The sequence below is a fragment of the Danaus plexippus genome, chromosome 6 (assembly GCF_018135715.1).
Source record: "Danaus plexippus chromosome 6, MEX_DaPlex, whole genome shotgun sequence".
In the NCBI taxonomy this organism is placed as follows: domain Eukaryota; kingdom Metazoa; phylum Arthropoda; class Insecta; order Lepidoptera; family Nymphalidae; genus Danaus; species Danaus plexippus.
In genome coordinates this window covers 1,725,670-1,747,206 of record NC_083540.1, presented here as the reverse complement: position 1 = coordinate 1,747,206, position 21,537 = coordinate 1,725,670, and the positions used below count along the sequence as shown (strand labels likewise).

Below are 21,537 nucleotides of genomic sequence, written 5' to 3'. Positions count from 1 at the left end.
AATGTAAGATTTGAAGTAGATTTAAAAAGTTCTTGAAGCCTAAGTTTTAATTATAATAAAAGGGACTATTAAAATCAAATTCAAAATGCCAACTTTTTCATTACCATAAAATAATTTTATATTCCAAAGTGTGATGCTACAACCTTATTTTACCTTGAATTCAAATACTATAATGTTATTTTTGTAACACCTAGTGATAAGTTGAAATTGGAAATAATACAATTAAAAATTTAATTGTGTAAGAGAATATGTATTTCGTTGGGTTAAAAAAAAGAATCATATATTTCTATTAATTAAATTCAAAAATATAATATTAAATTTTGCTAAAACGCTAGTAGTGACATCTCTTGATATCACATATCCCGTCTCAAGTGAAGGTCTATGATGTCTATAGCCTACTGCAAATTGTCAAACATAATGCATTGCGCATAAATGGCCGCCATGTTGCTGCCGTCTGAAAGATGTTCACATCTGTGTGTGTTTACTCATGAATTTTAAGAACTTTAATAGCAAAATTACCGTGTTTGTGAAATTGTGAGTGTGTAATGGTTTTATACTAGTTATGTATTTGTGATTTAAAAGTCTATCAAATGTCTCAGAGGCCAATAAACAGTGAAATTTTCTTTAGGTAGTCATTCGAGTCGGACGGCATAATGGCTGACAATCTGATTCAAAAGTCACATAAAACTAGCGAAAAAAACAAGTATAACAACGTTGTTCATCGTACTACGAGTGAATCTCTTCGACTAAATGAGTCTGAGAAGGGAGTGACTCACCCGACGAGTCTTCAATCCGCCCATAACCCAAGGAAAATATCTTCCTTTCAGATTACGAGTGTGACTGTTGGGTCTCGGGTGAGCACTGATGCAGGGGAGGACTCCGCGGACGATCTAGACGAATCTCACACCGATGACATCTCAAGGGTGACCGACATAGAGAATGAAACACCGAGCTACTCTGAAGACACCTTTTCGAAAGACGACGTTTTCTACAACGCGTCAAGTGCATCGCTAGGTTGTGCGCCCGTCATTCCGACCAGTTCGCAGTACGGACTCGCGATCGTCGGTCAGGACGCTAATACCAATCAAGTAGGAGGAGCTGTGCCAAATAGTAATAACACGGAAGTGAATGACATGCACGTCAGTGTCACTAACGCCGGAACAGGCAGCATCATCAATCTTATAGGTAATTCTAAGCCTCAAGAAGGCATGAAGGAGATCCAAGAACATGTCAGAAATGAGAGGTTTAAAGTTGTTAAAATTGAAAGTACTGAACCTTTCCGCCGTGGCAGATGGATGTGCATGGACTATTTAGATCACACTACTACACAACAAAATGCCCCAATAACTTTGAACAATAATTTGGATGTCACAGAAACCAATGCTTTGCAAGCACCTGATAGTGGAGTTGTTATAAATGATAGTCAACATGATGATATGTGTAATGATTTGGCAAATAAAGTGCCTAATGATCAAGTGAGTGCTCCTATTCAACAAATGGATCAATGTGTGCAGAAACAATTTCCGATGGCATCTCCGGGGCAATCACTTACTCAACCCATTAATATGGCCCAGCAACCTATGCCTGTCACTCAGTCAGTATCTGTACAATCTCCACCATTAGAGATGCCACAGCAAATGATTAATCAGAATATGCAATCAAACCAACAAGTGGCTCAACAACATCCTCAAAGTATGACACATATCACTATGCAGAATGCACCGCAGAGCCATCAACAGCCTACCCAACAGCAGCAGGTTCAACAGATTCCACAAAGTTTTCCACAGCATCAACTTCAACAAGTTATTGCACAGTCTCAAAGTATGGCAATGCAACAAATACCTATGCATCAACAAATGCCGCAGCAAATGCAGCAAATTCCCAATCAACAGATGCAACAAATGGGTCAACATTTGCCTCAAGCTCAGATAACTAATATGCAATTGCAGCAGCAGATTCCACAAATGCAAGGGCTGTCTAATCAGGGGCAACTCTCTCAAATTCCGGGCCAGCAGCCACAAATACAACAAATGCAGATGCAACCTATGCAGGGACAGCCAAATCCACAACAAATTCATCAGATGCAACAAGCCCAGATGCCTAATATGGGTCAAGGACACCATCTTCAAGGTCAACAAGCTATGGGACCTCAGCAAGCCCAACTGCAGCACTTGTCTAGTCAGGCACAAATTCAAGCACTGCAGAATCAACAGATGCCAAACCATATTCAGCAAATGCAATTACCAACTCAACTCGCTGCGACTAATCAACAAATATCACAAATGCAAACCCAAATGCATCAACTTCCATCACAGCCCCAACAATCAGTGGTACCAGGAATGCATCCACAAATGCAGCAGCAGGGAATGGCTGTGCCGCAGCCACAATACAATCAAGCGGTGAATCAGCAAAGTAACGCTCAGTCGATGATTAGTGGCAGTCTTCCATCATCACAGCAACCTATGGTTCAAACACAACACAATGTTCCTCAATACCATACCCAACAATCTCAGATGACACAGCAGGGCCAGACATTGCCACAAGAGGTGCTGACTAGTATTGTAACATCACAGCAAGGTGCAACTCTTCCTACTAATTTGCAACCAATGGCCTCGCAGCCACAAGGATCAACTTTACCAGCTAATCTCCAAAGTCTAACTGGGCAACAGCAGGCTCCCGTTCACACTATGGCCCCACAACAGACTAATGTACCACAAGGCAATATACAGATTATGAGTGCTGCACCACAGAATATGCAGATGACTTTAGATGGCAATCAGGCAGGAATGCAAATGCCAGCCTCTGATCCCATTTACATGCAACCACCCAATGTTGGGCAACAGATGCCAGCACATATGACCCAACCGCAAACCATGTTGCAGCAACAGGTGAGTGGCCAACATACAACACAGATGGGTGGTGTGCAATATGTTCCTAATCAGACAGTGCCTCAAGTGTCTATGGCACATCAGAACATTCCGATGTCTATGCAGCAAAGCATGCCGATGGGAATGGGCGGAGGAGTTCATGCTAGTGTAGTGCAATCTCAGACGAGCATGGGTCTGGGTTATGGGGGTGTGGTACCCGTGATGTCACAGACTAGCGTGGCGCCAGTCGAGGCGACCGTGTCGGGGACTAACTCGCCAATAGTGTCGATGCCAGTAAATTCCACCGCGTACGTGTCTAATGCTCCACAGCCGGGACATGACAGTCAGGGTTTCGGCAGCCCAGTGAGTGCGGTGGTGTCTCACGCCATTAGTGGCTCGGTGGTGAGCAATGTGAATGTGAATGCGTGTGATAGCAGTGCACCAGAATCGGTACCAGACGGAATGCAGGCTGGCGACACTGGCGATGGTAAAGAGGAGCCGCAACCAGCTGTGCAACCGGACGATGAAAGGTAAGCTATTTGTGTACATTTTCTGCCTAGCACCTTATGGAGATATCTAATAAATTGTGGATAAATAAATCAATTAATACAATATTATACACTCATACTCCTGATAAGATAGCACTCTTTCTTGTTAATTATTATTTTTTCTTGCCTTTTACTTTACCATACAAACACATTGCAACATCTATCTGTACTCACAAAATGGAAATATTTACCTGTAGACTACATATATGGTATTAAAATACTTTTATTCAGTGTACATAGGGTTAGACGAGGACTCTTTGAAGTTAATTCTTTTTTTCTATGTATATTTGTATGTCATGGAAGTGATGGAATTTAACATTGTTTTACTTGTATTTTTATAATATATTGAGTAGGTCTTTAAAAAATATAAATTGATAGAAGAAGTTTTATTGTTTTCAAAATTACATTATTGTTGTATATTTCATCATGGAATTTGAAAGTGAGTCTTTTTCTAATTGTTTTATAGATTAGATTTATGATTTGCTTATTTGTGATTTGTTAATCTCTCTAGAGACCAGTCAATCATTTTTTCCATTGAGTGTGAATAGAATAACTCTCCTTTTCAATTATATTGATGACTGAGCCATCTGATGCGTCCGTTTTAAAATTTCCGCACGGTTGCTACATGCTAGGCTCCAGCATGGCAACAGCTTCAGCTATAACAAAACCTATCTATTTGCGAAAATAACTCATCTGTAGACAATGGTTGTCGTTTTAGTTTAGTTGCTTGCTGGTCGGACCGGCAAACGGAATCCGGCTTCCCTTTGATGCTGTTTATTTGCGCTTCGTCCTGCGACATAAATAGGTAGCTGACACGGTGCATGGTTCCCAACGGTATGCCGGCCGCGGTGACTCACACGCGACGCATCCGAATCACCGAGTAAAAAACTCATTCGATGATACCAAGTTTCGCTGTACTCGTCGCACGATCCAAATTAACGTTCAAACTTTAGGTTTACGTCGGATGTGCGGCAGGTCTCCTATATTCTTATATGTATCTCGCCTGGGTGTTGCATGTTTGTCATGTTAATGAATTTGCGAGTATTCCCAGCACGGAATCACAATGGAAGGGAGTCTCAGCTGGCGCCGGCTCAGCGTTACCGTCGTCGGTAATCGAGTAGAGATAGGAAGGACGCGAAACGTGATATTGCCACTTTGATTGTGATTATCGATTCATGCAACACTTTATCTTACCGAGTAACAAGTTCAAGATTCTCTTATAGATACCCAATTTGATTCTTTTTTTTGACACCATTATAATTTTGCGTTCCGCCGCTAGAATTGTGGACATTTGAATCGATGTGATTGGTGTAAATATATACCTATCTGAAAAATTCCTCGACTTTTTCCAATAGCCTATTGTCTAAACGTGTTTTTGAACTTAAACGTTCACGGAATCACTGTAATAACGCGTAACGTATGAGTCGTGCATTGATGCAAAAAATAAAATGGTACTATCGTCTTTTGTGGAAACATTGTCTTCGTTTTTAAAACATTTCATTCAATTCTTTAACTGTAATAAAATGTTATTATATTTCTATACGTGTATTATATTTTCTCAATCGTAGCAGTTCAAGTGCGTGTTAAACTCATTAATGTATACGATAGTAGTTTAATGACACTTGTCATTATTTTTATTTGTCATCATTCAATTACTAGAATGTTTAATGATTCCCCGCAAATAGTTTCTACTGGTTCATGCAATCTATTGGCGTGCTTATATCGGTGAAAGTAGATGCACAAATTGCCTCCGGAGCTCTATTCAATGTATTGTCAAATAAAGCGCTCACTAAATACAAATTATATTTTGAATTCAATACAAAACTTTTTGTCACGGATTGTATTTGCTAGACAAGCGTGTTCCCAAATAGTCGTTCAGTTTTTTTTTGTTAAAGCAAAAGTTACATTTCAAAAGTCAGAGCCAGATAAATTTATTAGAGCATTAAGTTAACAATAATGTATAGAATATTCGGCTTTATTCTGCTGTAATGATGACAGTTTGGTTTTTATTACCTACTTTTTTTTGGGTAAAACTTAGTTGAAGTAAATAAGTTAATCAACTTGACGTACGTCTGCACACTGGCGTTGTCATAAATAAGGTATTGTGTGTCCCTCAAATGTTTTTGATATTGGAAATCGAAAATCGCCAAATTCAAGTCTTCCTCTTAACTTACTATAGTAATATTGGCATTGAATTAGAATTAATCACCGAAATATACTACGCTGAATAACAGGTTATCTGTATCATCTGTAGGCGCGATGTAGTTTATAGTTTTACACTATAGTTTTTCTTTAAATAATATTTATTGATCCACGGAATATCATTACGTAGTAAAAAAAACTTAAATTTTTTACAAGTAGTAACGAATGCCCATTTAAGAACCTTTTTTTTACGTTTTAACATCCGAAACATAACTTTTCCACACCGTCCCTCCTAGCATCATTATTAATCGAAGTGGCTAAAGATTTTGTAAATGAATAAGTAATTTATATTGTCAATTGATTGACTGATGCTCAAAGATTTGTTCCGTTACTGTATTGTCTAAACTATCAAAATGTTAATACAAATTTACGGTTTTTGTTTTGATCACACATTACTCCTTATCATTTTGGGAGAATAGAATGCTCAATGTGAATTATATAAGAATCGTGTTATCAATATTTTTTTTTCATATTATTTATACTTTAGGTATTTCAAATGAAGTTCAACAAACAAGGTCCTAATTTCTCTTTCTTAATCACCTCGTTAATGTACGAATTATCTGTGAATTCCGAAACTTTTTTAGAACCTCACTTATTATATGACGACGAACAGCTTTGTTAGTACAAAATCATGATACTAATATATAATTTTCAAATGGTATAATTTTAAAGAGAAACAATTATAGCTCACAGTTTAATAACTGTCTGGAGTCGTTAAACATATTGCAAGTACAAACAACATTTCAATATACACAAGTAATATAACAAGCCGGTGTTAAACCATACAATCACAATATAATCACGATTGTGTTAAATTCCAATAAATTTATATATCATTTCGTTAACTGATAGCGTAAACCCATTATCAGTCAATATACCCGAGTTACGCGTCAATATTTTTAAAGCAATTACAAAAGGATTTATATTTTTCCATGAGCAATGATTTTTCTTATAAATAATATGTGATCATAGCTAACATAAACATTTTAAACAGACAGTCCCTATTGTGATACGTTTTAAGAATAGCCTCTACAACCCACAATAGCGTAATTTCCGTTATCAAACGTCTCTCATGCCAATAATACAACTAAGGTTCATTAATCCAATAATAGAGTTGCAATAATGAGTATAACAGAGCCATTGGAAACTGGATCGAGTTGTATTGACCTCTGCAACGATTCTAATAATATCCTTTATCTCTGTACAAACGCTGAAACAGAGGAAATTCATTATTATAAACCAAATATAAATACTCCGAGCTAATTATACTATAAATATAACTTTGCGAGTCTGTCTATCAAATCTATTGTGAGTAACTATAATACGTATAACGTCGTTGGTAGCTACTTATTCGTCTGCGATGAATGTATGTGTTTAAGTCGTATAATGCAGTGGAAAGCGTAGGTGGCTGATAAGCTGCGGACGCAGTCCAGTTCTAGTTTCATATTGATAAAGTTTGTACAGATAAAAACCATTTATCACGCCTTGCAATGTAATTGATAGCTCTCCAAAGTCTGGTTCCTTTGGATTTCTCTAGATTCAAATTGTAAAAGATTTCGTGTGTTTGAATTACGTTGTAAGGTTATAGCTGTGACGTAGAAGCCATAGAAATCGTTGTTGCATTAGATGACGCATGATGCAGCCGCGTCCACTTGCAATTCAGGCGTCGCCAGAACGAAACCACGACCGGCGCTTGCCGGAAATGTATTATGGCATACTGCCAATGTAATGAAAAACTCACTATTAGCATGTACACTACACAGCGAAACATTCAATTAGACCATAAGAACACCCAAGTCTATCTAAATAAATGCGGCTCAATGCGATTTTATCCTATTTCTCGATCACAAAATTAATGGACGTGGGAAGATAGAGCGGATACGCTTTGTGCTTTTATTTGCATTGGACTTTCTAATTGGGAACGTATAAAAGATTTAATCTTAATTAGTTAAGTGTATACGTTGTTATGATTAATAATTTGTGTACAATCGTATATTAATATTCGTTCGGTTCCAATATTGGAATGACCCAGTTGCACGAGGCTGCGTTTGCTTTCCCGGCTATGAGTGAAGTTCATTGGCATCACTCGCCACTCTTATTTGTAGCTGGCTAGAGCTGAAGTAACACCGAAATTGCTGTGACATTAATTCGCGCTGTAATGTTATAGGTCACCTGTGTCTGTGACCCTATTAGAAAGGGAATCCGTACAAATACTTTAATAATATTATAAATTTGGTGTCATATTAAGACGGTGCTTACAAGTGAAAAATTAATGAATTAGTGCAGACGTTTGTCAAAAGCAGCTAGTAAAATTATTATAAATGTACATAAAGCCATGAAGGAGATTTAAATATTATTAAATGAAGGAATATTCCCAACTTATTAGAGCAGTGAGTGGTTTTCTCTCTGCAGCAATATAAAATATCTTTCACGACTCCATTTTTAGATATTTCGATGTATATTTTATTCTAGCTCTTTCACTAAGTATCATTAGATTTGGACTACTTTTGTCATGTCCTCAACCTCGACAGATGTACAACATCTGTGTGTCGATTCTTATGAGAGATGAGATCTGAACCTATTTGCAATCAATACAAATTTACATGAATCGCTGAGCCGGCGGATGCCACTCTGGCCTCGCTCATGCAAAATGTGCAATTCAAATTCTGTACTGACACGGTTTTCAGAATTCAGATTATATTATTTAATAGTCCTTACGAATAACAGTTCAAGCGTATTGCTGTTAAGATGAATGTATCCTCATTCTGATAAAAATTATAAAAAGATTTTTATAAAATATTTCTGTGGCAATTAGAACATTATAAAAAATCGTAATCTTAAGCTAAAAGACATATGATACGCTACTACAATAGCTGTCGTTTATTACGATAAGGTGCTAGGAACTTCATTATCAAGTTAACTTAAAACATGACGATTTTATATAAATGTTAAAACTACACATTAATTTGTTGTAAGTAGCGGTAAGTGGCTTGTATTTCACAAGTCTACCTCGCTATAGAGAAATGTTAGAAACAAGATGCAATTTAACGTCTGAAAATTTGACCGCATCAACTTTCCTTGTTATTCGTGTCGTGGGAAGCACAACGCCAATTCTAATATCATTAAGTCTTAAACTATTGTAGTTTGTTGTTGATCTTGTATATAATAACTCGGTGCCGTAGTCACGCACGTATTGTGTTTACGAAACAAGAGTTCTTTAATCGATTAGTCGGATTCATATAATAAACAAGCCAAGGTCACGGTACCGCACCAGCTCGTACCACGCAAAAAGCACCGCTCATTCCTGATAGCTTATTATTACATTGATATTTTTATTATCTATACGAAATTACGTAAAAATTATCTGACCGACGGAATCTGTTCCTGTTCTATAGTTGTTTTGTTAAATGTCTCAAACAAAACCTAGAAGAGACTTTGCCTGTTGTATATTTTACTATTTTGTTTGAAAATCGAATAGAATTTCAAAATATTTATCAAACTGTCCTGAAATGATATCGCTCAATAGTTTTTGTGATTGTGTCATTTTTGTATTACTGTGAAAGTTTCTATTTCTAGCCATTACTTTTTATGTGAGGTTTTATTATATATACTTAGCAAGCCGAAGATTAAAATTGCAGTTCTTCGGGTAGTGAAGCAGCTTCCTTAGTTTTAATAGTATTCCATTATAATTAGCTGATCTGCCTGTTTTTAAATGTCCGTCTATAAATAGAAGAAAAAAAACGCAGTTTCACTCTCACCGCGTCTCTAGCTTTTGTTCTTTTATATATGGCGAATCCAGCGTAATTTCCTGATCGAATTTTTTGCTAGTCGTCTATGTCGGTCTGACAGGCCATTTGTCTTGGATTAGAAATGTTTCAGTTCTAATAAACTATACATCACCAATACCAGGCCCAACCTCAATATCGCCACTTTACTTAATTAAATCATAATGATTTATGTTCATTCAATAATTTTGACGTTTGATATCAAATAAATTGATTTTGTTAAATATTTCGGATGAATATTTTTATCGTACGTTATGTATTTATTAATTAATGTGACTATGGAAAATAATTGTTAATTATGTTGAGGAAATGTAAAGTGGTTTATCTATTATAATGTTGGTACGATATTGCTCGTTCCGCAATTACAGGGCGGGTCTTGTGAGCAGTGCCGGTCATCGCCCCCTCAGCCGAATCTACCACTTTCTAATGGTATTAAAGTTTGGTATTGAGCTCAGAAGTAACATATCATTCAGTTGAATCAGTGCGCTATTCCTCTCAGGAATTAAGATTCGTTTTCGTAATTAATGAAAAAAAAAAAACTGATTATTTAAATTTTATTTTAATTAAAACAGAGTATGTTATTTGGAAGCACAATTCTTAAATTATTTAACAAGATGTACGTATATCCTTTATGATATAATAATCGTCTATTAATAATTTTCTTCGTTTAATAACTGTGTGTGAGTTGGGGATTCTATTAGATTTCTTTATAAATACAAAACACATCATATCCATGACGCTCTTAACGTTAGAAAGTACAAATATGAATTTTCGCTTTCTTGGCATTCACAGCAAATTTTTATTTTCAAAATGATTTTATTATGCCTGACAAATTACAGCTTACGTCTGCATTTATGACGATCGGTAATTTAAAACCAAGAGCTTCCCTCAATAAAGAACATGATGTTGCACAGATTTCTTAAATAAATAATGAAAATGGTGTAAAAAAAAACTTGATTGTGCCCTTAAAGAACATACATTTGAATTAAATTAAATTGTTTCAAAAAAAATCTTATTATTTATTTACACGCGATCCCTCTAACTTATGTAAGTGATAATGTAAATAAAGGCTAAATTTGTGAGAACCCCTAACACATTTAAATGAAATTCAACGATTAATAGCACACGTGAAGCACACTATCGGGTAATCGTAGGCCTAAAATGTCTTAGATTATCTTGGAATAGAGATACTGCTCTTTCTCTGCTGGACCTATATTAACCATACGTAGATAAAACCATTGCAAGAAAACCGGCTGTCAAATGAAAAAAAAAAAACAAATCGTAATCTGTCGATCCCTTTGAGAGTTACGATGCCAAAGACAGATATAAATTTATTCCTAATTTCTTATTATTTATAAAATTAATTTTGTAATACGTTATTTATTTCGAGAGAAACCTAATTTCGTATTAGGCAATGCATGCGAAGTTATATCACTGTCATGGATTCAAAGGTTTTTTTTAGACTAGGGTATAATAGTTTCCTCTGATGAGGCATAAGAAGAAATAAAGCAGATTTTATGAATGTCACCGTTGTTTTACAAAACGATAATACTGTGTAGTTGCTGTAGATTTGATAATCATGTTCAGAAAGGGCAAATTAATTAAAATATATATATTTCTATTTCATATATACTAAGCTAGAGAACAAAGATACCTTATTATTTTTAGACACTAATGACTTTAATTGTTTTTTATTAATTGTTTTGATTGCCACCACACTAAAGTACTTTAATTATTTATTTGCAAAAAGAATTTTTAACGGTTATTTGTCCTGCCATCTTTACAGAGTATCTTTACGTTATTGTTTATATCATGAAATTTACGTGAAATTGTAAGTTTGATTCATTAATAGAGGGATAATTCAATAGTTGGCTTAATAAATATCTTAACTTCGTCTCGTGAAGATGTAAAAAGGTCATATTTTTAAGTTAATACATTAGAGCTACCGAAAAAGCTTTCTCCCTAAAGGATTTGAGAATCTATACATCTATTACATATTAAGAAGATGCGCAATTACAGACCGACGATCAGAGCATGGGGCTATTCGTTGTATATTATTAGTAATTCCTTAACAGACTATTTTCGTTCCGAATTTTCTTCCACTTTAAGCCCTTTACATTTGGTACCAGGATGTTAGCTTTTGCTTTGTCATATTAGTTTTAACCGTACCAAGGTATGAAACTACAAATATTTTAATTATTCTTTGATAGACATATAAAGGAATTCATGAATTTATAAAAATAAAGCTAAACAAATATTTTTTTTTTCTCATTTTATGAAGCTAAAATGGAAAAAATTGTGTTGTGCTTTCCTGAAACCACCGTGCAATTAAACTTTTTTGGCACCGTGTGATATAAAAATTGTGTTTTTAATCCTAGCGTATTGTTATGAAATTGAATTGGAATGGAAATCGGAAATCAATTGTAAACAAGGCATCCATCTATAAATTTAAATTGCGATCTGCATATTAAAGTTTGCCGAATACATTACGGATATGATGGTACACGGTCAGCTGATGCGGATACTGATTGAGGCTGGCTGTTCTGCCCATCGCCTTTATTCAAATTCCGCTAACAGATTTAATGCTACATGCATTAGAAGGACAGTTTTTTTTTTTTATAAATTATCATAATTTATAAAAAAAATAATCCGTCTATCCTTCCGGCTATTGTTATCGAGGTTTTGATTGATGGCGAGATCTTTATTTCTTTTATTCATTTATTATAAATGCAAACTCTATATCCCCTCACAACTCAGTTTTAAAAATATTTATTCATATTAAAGTTTCGAAAAGTTACAATTGTATCTTATGTAATGTTTGGGTAGGTGTAATATCATTTTCTTTGTATTTTATCATTGTGTGTGTCTAAATACGTTTTTAATATAAGCAAGAAGTATTCACTAAAGAAAAATATGCGATGGACAGCTGTTAAAATCTATTTGATAGTTATTTGACGCTAAAAAAAACCGGTATTTAAAAATATTTCGTGTATCTGCCAAATACACAAATTAGAATCGAATTTTATTTGTACTTTATAGACTAGGTATTCATTATTAAGACATACTGTATTATTAATCTATTTGTACAACAAATGTATACAAGTGAAATAGCGTTTATTGACAGGATCAGTGTTAATTGGTAGGTGTCGTAATGTTAGCATTAGCTAATTTTGTATGTTTTAATGTTTCGCGCTAGGTCCGCTATGGTCTCCTCCGGCGCCTCTTATTTGGTATCTAAAACATTTGACGTATTTGTATTTATCACAACGCTCGAAATAGCGTTTATCTCGTACGCTCTGAGGTCAGTGGGCGCAATACCGACGCACGCACGATCATTAACTAACTATGATTAAAACCTTTGTATTTCTGCGTATTAGTTTTTATTTCGTAATGCTCTTATCTCGTTTAGCACCAATTTTAACTTAACTGTATGACCTGAAATCATTGTTGTTATATAATTATATTAACTTGTAAATTTATAATCTAACAGTTCATGGCTGTGCCTTATTGTTTCTATGGCTATTGGTGTAAATTTTCATTAAAGTGCTGAATGATTTGACATTAGGTTTATTGTCGTAAAGGCATTTACGATGCAATATTGAATACCCGTCTTCCAAGCATGGTGGTGCAATAAATAAGTAAGTTTACTCTCAGCATATGCTACCGCATGATTTACTACTTCCACGACGCTTTCATTTTGTGATCTTCCATATAGAATAACAGTTGAATGATAGAGTAAATATTTTGAAATTATCTAAACATGTACGTATGTATAAGTGTTTTAATTATACACTTTACTGCCTATAAGATATGTTTTTCTTTCACAGCAAGACACACTTTCATATATTAATTCTTCTATAATAAATCATGCAGACAACCCAACTAAAAAAAAAGCTTCGACTATTCTGAGAGTGATGGATGCCAGCAGTTCTTAACGACTATTAAACTGATTTGCTATATTTTATAACCACGCTTTCAATTTTATTACCCATTATTATTTCTAACAAACACTTTCTCTTTTCAATTTTTGTATACGCCTTCAGTTTTTTTTTTCTTGCACTAACTAAACTTATTGATTGTTATGTTGACTTTATTTTTTACTCTCTGTAATTTTTTAAATTTCTTTAACGTTTTTAGCATTAGTCTTCTTTTCTATTTGGTGAATGACGTAGTAGTTTTTAATATGTATGTATACATATTTTATATTTTTGGTGTCTAATGACCTTTTCGTACAATAACATGACAGGTTTCCTTACTTAATATTATTAGTACTGTCTGTACTTACATCTATATCTATATAAATAAAATGTAAGTGTCTAATTGTAATCTCTTAATATAATTCGTTAACGTATTATATGCGAAGTATAAAGACTTTGTGTTATTGTATAACTATGAAGTATAAAATGTCTAATACAAAGAATATTTTTAGTTTATTTAATACGATCTCGGAAATGATTCTGACGTAACATTAACTGGCAAACATCGGGGCTTGCGATCAACTTAGGTAAAATCATTAGGACAAAGCGTATGAAAAATATATTTCAAGCCTAATTAAGGGATATTATATGATATAAAGCAATCTAAAGCTGTAATTTTTGTATCACAAGCCTAAGTATAAAATATAAATGCAATCTCAAACCTAAAATGTCTCTTAAACCAATGCACATAAATCGTGTCGATTTATTTCCTACTTTCAACTTTTCAATTTGAGTCTAGACAGACGCGGTCTCTATTTATATTGCTTTTGCTTTTGGTGTATGTAGATTTTTAAAAGCATTTTTTTATATTGGTTACGTAACCCAAAATACATTCTTCAATAGAATATTTGAGGTGCCGTGACCTTCTAGAGGTCGTCTCTGCCGATCCGCGCCCGTTGGTCAATAAAGCATTTCTCAATGAATTTAGACCGATTAAAAAGCATTGGCTGTAGGCCAGACCTATCTGTATAAACATTGCGAATTTAAAGAAATGTCATTACGTCAGTGTACATTTATAAAAGACTTTCTGTCCTAACAAAGAAAAGCCTCTATAGGATCTTAGTTAAAGTAAATTTTATCGGGTTATACAACGTAATATACTGATTAAATTAAAAATAATATATGAGAATTAATGTATCTCCAAACGAGATTTGTATTGAAGATTGATTGCTCTTTTAAAAAACTAGTATCTGTGTACAATAATATTATTTGGGTATATTCTTACATATAGATGATGATTGCATGGCATGTTCCAGATAAAAGTTTATATAACATTAGTCTCGGTCTGAGAACAATTTTCTCTACTTATTATAATAACAAGCGAACTTATTTGAATGAATTCCAAGAAATTTTAAAATTTCATGTATACCGTAACTCATTACTGTGGAGCCTTTGAGCTGAATGTTCGCTTGGAATACACACATGAGGGTAACTTGCACTTTTTAATATGGCTAGCTAGCTTGTAGCGGATTGTAGCCACTTGAAGTGTATAAAATTTGTAATTATTGCAATAGTTATGAAAATTGTTCTCTATTTTATAAAATATTAAAATTATAAGGAACTTATTGTGTGCAAAAAAAAGATATATAGAACTTAAGCGTCAATAGTAAAGTAAAAAAAACTCTTGTAATATCGAAAATAAATTTCTGGAAAGAGCTGCTCGTCCACACCGCCTTCAAGCATGCCGTGGTAATCATATCTCATTGAGACTCATGCAGTGACTAAGGCACTCAACATTGCATATATTATAACGAATATTTTCTAGATGCAAATACCTTCCTTCTGAATCCCGACTCGTGAATTATACTGACAGTACTATCGAAGTGTGGGATAAATCATGTAGAAACGATAAATATTAGTATAGTCGATGATAATGTTAAACGTTAAATTTTTACAACTATTAAAATGATCAATCATGAAAGTTGTATCATATTGTACGTAGATACGAGGCTCCAAACGGCTCACAAAAGCTGTCATTAATTTATAAATAGTTAAAAGCATCTTGGCGTGGGTTAGCGTCGGTGCCAGTGTACTTACCTGAATGCCATTATTGTTGGTTTTATTGTAGCAACGTGAACATTATCATACAAAGAAATTCTCGAGGCAGATGTGTTCCGTATGGCCTTTCTAAGTTTTAAAATCTTGGAGCGTTACAACTTTCATTGGCAGCGTGGCCTTTAAAGGTCCTCGTGCCGTAATAATTATTATTCATATATATTTTAATGTGCCGGAGACAGCCAGCGTCCTGTACGTTGACTCCGTGACCTTGACGATCTACGCGTTTCAATGGCATTCTAGACTCGCCACTGTTAAATTTTTTTCCACAAGGCCGTCAACCATACGACATGCGTAGTTATTTGCGACTACGTATTCATACCTTTAATATTAAAATTTTAAGACATATTTTTTAAGAAAATTAGGAAGAGCTCTTCATTGAATTCATAATGTTAATTTTGGTTCATGGTAATAAAATGTCGTGTGTTCTAATATATTATATGTTTAATTAATGTAGCCGTACAGTTTATTGACACGAGTTATCACATCAATATACGTTTATAGTGCCACGAATTCACGTAATATTTATAGAGGTCTTGGTTTTTTTCTACTTCATATAATGCTTATAGATTTATATATGATTTACTTTTTTAACGGATATAATAAAAATTCGCATGACCCCTATCCAAAATACACGCTCGACTGCCCCCGACGGCGAAAGGGTTAAAACACGTATAGGTTATGAAAGCGTGATATATTCCTATTAACACGTAAACGGTCCGTTAGTACCGTTGTCCCAATTGGCTGGTTGCTGCGTGACGTCATCACCGTCTGCGGCTCGTCTGCGGCCGTTTCCCGGGCCGGCTGGCCGCGGTGCCTCCCTGCTCCGCTATCGCTATCACAAGTATAATGAACTCATTGTGATCGAACCGCCCGGACGAGCAGTCAGCCTTAATTGGCTGACACGTTCGCTCCGATGACCCGATATCTTTCTTTTACAATGACGTCATCGACCCCCGTCACCCTAACCCCATTGTCTATGACAATCACTTTGGCTTACTACGAAACTAACTGTGGTCTTGATGAATGGGTTTCACTCCTTATGTCAATGAACTTTGTTCTGGTTTTCAGTTGAGTGGGCGTTGAAATGAATTAAGACATGTGTATGGTTACAATGTAATAATAACTGCTTGCTGACATACAAAAGTTTTACAAACATGTGAAAGTATTTTCTGTCTTAGGTTGAATTATATTTCAGATTCTTAAAATATATGATTATTATAAATAACAGATTTTCCTTGTGATAATTTTCTAATACAAATACATAAGTGCCTTATTAATCCTCAATTTATGGTTTACGATTTAGGTATCGTAACACGTTTATTTTTCAACTGGTAAAGAATAACGCGAAAGTCGCATTCATATTTTTCTCTTTCGGTTAATATTAAGGAGCAAGCCTATTTCCAGAATCCAGACATCTCAGATCGATGTGAGATGTCGCACTGCAGATACATAACTATACCTTGCGCCATTAGAGAAAGTTTCGTCAGCCTTTTTCTTCTCATTTAATTAATCATGTCGCGAACCACGCCCCTGACGGCCAATAATCGATTCTAACCAGTATACATCATACTTGAACAACAAACATGATTGCTTTAGTTTTGTTTGGTACGTTGTTCACTTTACATAACAAAACTGGCGCATATTAATATATAATGGTTAGTTGTTCGAACGCCTGCTGGTTGGATGCAGACCTTGTGTTCAGTTAACCGAGTCTCTGGTCAAGTCGTTGCGTTCCGTCTACCAGATGTCTACTTTCTTCGGCTGTTAATGACTATAAAGTATTGTGCAGTAATTGTACCAGTGATGACTTCTTACTTGTCAGTCGGATAAACATTTTTCTGTGAGTTATTTTTATTATAAGTACATGTTTCTTGTATACATATATTCTTCGTACAGTTGTCCAAAAACTTAAATTATACAATCTTTGTCTTGACGTAAAAATTTGTCGTACATTTTCTCTTGATCTATTTTTGTAGCCTTTCAATTTTGGTTGTACAAAATTAGATTCTATGAAAGAGCTTATCGTAGTTTGGTTAGAATAAATCATGTTCCTTTTCGTTTAAGATTTATGGGCTTTCGAAGGATTTATTATAGAGTAAACTAACTGAAGAAAGTTAATATAGAAAATGTAAAGATAAAGCTGGAGGTATCGCGTAAGTGATGTAAATGAAATTTATCTTCTCTTCTGAGCGTGTTTATTTTTGTATTTTCTCACGTCTTGCACTTGAATGGAACATTAACATTAACTCAGTGAAACACGAGATGAACTGCTCGTTCAGCTTCGAGTTCAGTGTTAGTTACAGTTGCTACATGTCTTCGACTTTTACTATCTCAACGTTCGTTATGTTAGCTGATACATTTGAAAAAATCTTCGTAGTTAATTTTGTTGATTTTCAAACGTGGCATACAGTACTCTTAGCAGCACGGTAACATCACTGACCCAATTGGCACGTGTCTACATTTTTTAAACGACAACTTCCTTTACTTTCCATGATACAGTTTGTAAATATTTATATCTCAGGCATTTGGTTTCAAGCGAACGTATCTTTTTAAAGGTTTGGACATATTGAATTGCTGCAATTACAAAATATTTCAACAATTGATATCATATATTTGTATTTATAATATAATGCCTGTTATTGAATGTCATGATTTCTTAAAATTTTCATTCTATATATCCGTGTAGTTAAAGAAATTGAAAATATGAAAAAATAAATACATCTTTAATTCAGTACTTATCTATCGGAACGGTCATCAAACCGAGATACACTATGCACTATGACACCCCTAGCATATAGTAAATGTAAATTTCCTTTTCTCCTTTATCTCGTAACTTCCGGCTTGTACGAACATTTCTACTAAACGCTAGTTGATAAATCATAAATTTCCTCTCAACAACGTCGCGTGGTATGACGTATGTCAGATGTACGCCCATTTGCGTGTCCCTCTTGTACAGAAAATAAAAATAATACTTGGCATTGATCATATTCTAGTTATATCCGACGGCGCTCTGTGTCAGTGGCGTCTCGCTGGCGTTTACGAGACACGTCACCCGGCTAATTATTATTGAAATAATAACACGTGGAACAGGGAAAGGTTACTCGATTAATGCGATATATATGCGTTTGAAAGGATTAACGTTTGATATGATCGGTGTGACGCGGACGTTTTGGTCTTAGACAATTTATCAAAGCAGATGATGTTCATGCCTTGTTTGCGACAAACAGATGTTTTTGTTTCGCAAATTTCAATCGATAAATAATTTGAATATATCAACGTAATGTCAATCGCATTTGTGTGGCAAAATAAAGCGGCATAAAAAGTAAAGCGATATCTTCCTGCGTATTGATTTGTTGTTATGTTCCATCTTGGCAGCGAGTAGTGTCGGCATTTTGCTGCGGTCAAAATTGTTCTAGATACATTTGACCTGAGATCTCATAAGATTGATTGGTAATGACTTTTAAAATTAATTATTTATGCGATATACGTACATTGATATGTATATACCTTTTTTTTTCTGTCTATAAATTCAATTTGAATTTTTGTGATCATATATTTTGTGTATAACCTTAAGTATTACCGATTTTAGTAACTGATTTGATGTATGTGTATGAGATTCTTTAAAAATTTATCAAATTCGTTATATATTTTAATTTGTGCTCAATATAATTTTTTTATAATATATATAGGTTACACAGACAATTTCCATAATTATAATAAACGACGCTATACACTTATGGCGTTTTCTGAACAAGAATAAAATGAGAGTTAATATGTTTTTTTCCTCATTCATTTAATGCTTTTATCTTTTGTTAGATGATCCCGAAGTTTACTAAGATGTTTAAAATTAAAGTCTTTTGAATACAGGGATACGGTAGTGGTAATATTAATGGTGGCATTCATTTAAATGAAACTAATATTTTATTATGTTTTAAAACTACGTACTCCCGATGTTTCGGTTACTTTGCAGCAACCGTGATCACTGGCAGACGAGACGAGAGTTCTCATTTAAAAATAATAAAATAACACTCAGCAATCCGAAAATATAAGTTTCCTTTACACTTGTATATTATTAATTACTTCCTAGCAGCGTAAAATTCAATATAGTCCGTCATTTTGGCATGTTCCTTGAGGACAAAATGATCACGGTCATCAAAGTGTTGGAAACTCGTTATCATAACTATTAGGCATTATTTCTAGTACACAAATCAAAACTCTAAACATGATTACAATTAATTTTAATTATGTTAAAACTATTTAGTTATAAGCAATGAAATATGTATATTTTCCTTATATATTTTACATATATGAGATCCGCTTGAATTTTGACTTTTAATTAAAAAAAAATTTTTCAAGTGAATTATACACAGACATTAGACAGCATTTGATTATACTAATTAGTGTTATAAAAACTATTTCATGTCATTAATAAGAATTTTTATTTTTAATCTTAATTTCAACATATATTCTCCGTTATGATCCAGGTAATAGTTAATATTATTCCAGTTCATACAAATATAAAACAGATTTTGATATATTTAAATCATTATTATAATATATCGAAATAATCATTGCATGAATTATTTCCTAAGAAGAATTTCCGTCTAATTACGACTATTTCAAATTGTCTAACACGCTGTTTGCTCTGTATAATGAAGGCTCTGTGTTTATATTTTGTGTTTACAAAGTAAGAACAGTATGATATTGCTTCATAATTTGTTATTTGGAAATTGTTCAGCTTATTGCGAATTTACTTGGAACCAACTGTTTCATATCTTTTAAAACAGGTTGTGACGACTGATGACTTATATATTACGAAAATTATTTTTATATTGAAAAATAATTCAAAGGAAACGCTTGTATATTAAACTTTCTTTGAATCGAGTATAGGTTTATAGTAAACTGTATTTACTACATTATAAGTGATATACTACATTATAGTAAGTAAACATTTGTTGCGGTGAAACGTTAATCTCGTTCATCTTCGATGAGATCTTAAAACATCACTAGACATAAAAGTTTCGCCTCTAAGAAAGCTATTTCCTCCTTTGATATCCTCCTCAAAGATCTTAATCCTATTCATTTCCATATAGCAGATAAGTAAAAGTAATTCATAGTTAAGAACTCTGCAATTTTGAATAAAAAAAGTTAAGATTATCTTTTGTGTTTATAAATTATCAAGAGATGATCACTTGAATCAATATTAATTAATGATAATATTTCTGTTTATCAAAGAAATAATCCTCACAATTGCTTGAGGTACTTTTTGTACATGGGGGAAACCCTTTACTTTGCACAAGTGTCAAGCACCATTTCCCTCTACGAATGAATCTGGCCTTATTATGTTCTCTCCGGGATAAGAAGCTGTTACGTTGTTCCAGACCGTAACATTTTCGACGCCAAATTTCATTCAATAAAAAAATCCATTGAAATTTGAGCAGTATAAATGTAATTACTTATTCTTAGGCGCAGTCCGTACGAGTAGTTTTCAACAGGCCTGGTTGCTTTTTCAATAGTATATGCTGTAATATTGGATACATAGTTCTTGTCCAATGTTAGATATCATAGTTCTTGTCCAATGTAATTCATCTATGTATGCTACTTAAATATACTCCTATTATTATAATTAATAACAGCAAACCTTACAATGAGACAGAATATGATGAAACGTCGTCTAAAACTGCTGCTTGATTTTAAAAGTTGGCTCTAGGAATTAGTTTTGTATAAAAAACAAAACGACGTATAAAAGTACAGCCTTTTAATAGAATTGTCGTTTTATGACTCAATTCTAAGCGTTTATTTAATATTAATTATTTTATTTTTAAACTAGCTGTTGACCGGGACTTTGCGCGTATATTAAGTCCCCTAAGAAATACTAGCATCATTTTTGTAAGGTTGCATTCGATTCCTTAAAGATCCCATGGTTAGATTCTGCTTTAATGACGGTGGGATTACTTTAGAAGAATGCAATGTCGATTTAAAAAAATATATATTTGAAAATCAGCCAATAATTTATGAAATAGTAGCTTATGATAGAGTCGATTTAAGATCTTTCTCCTTTTTAATATCAGTTAAAAATATGTTTAAGTTCGTCTTTATG

The 21,537-nt window shown here is 34.0% G+C and overlaps 1 protein-coding gene across 3 annotated transcripts in view; it reads left to right on the top strand.

Moving 5' to 3' along the window:
• Positions 1 to 418: 418 nt before the first annotated feature.
• The window catches only part of LOC116779178 (protein bunched, class 2/F/G isoform-like), an 88,988-nt gene continuing 67,869 nt past the window's right edge, over positions 419 to 21,537 (top strand). The window contains exons 1-2 of one of the 3 annotated variants that reach the window (XM_032673367.2): positions 419 to 534; positions 629 to 3,397. In XM_032673367.2, coding sequence (XP_032529258.2) covers positions 654 to 3,397 — 2,744 coding nt within the window. In that variant the 5' untranslated portion in view covers positions 419 to 534; positions 629 to 653. Of the gene's footprint in view, positions 3,398 to 21,537 lie in introns of all 3 variants that reach the window. The other 2 variants (XM_032673366.2, XM_032673368.2) reach the window with 2 other exon arrangements.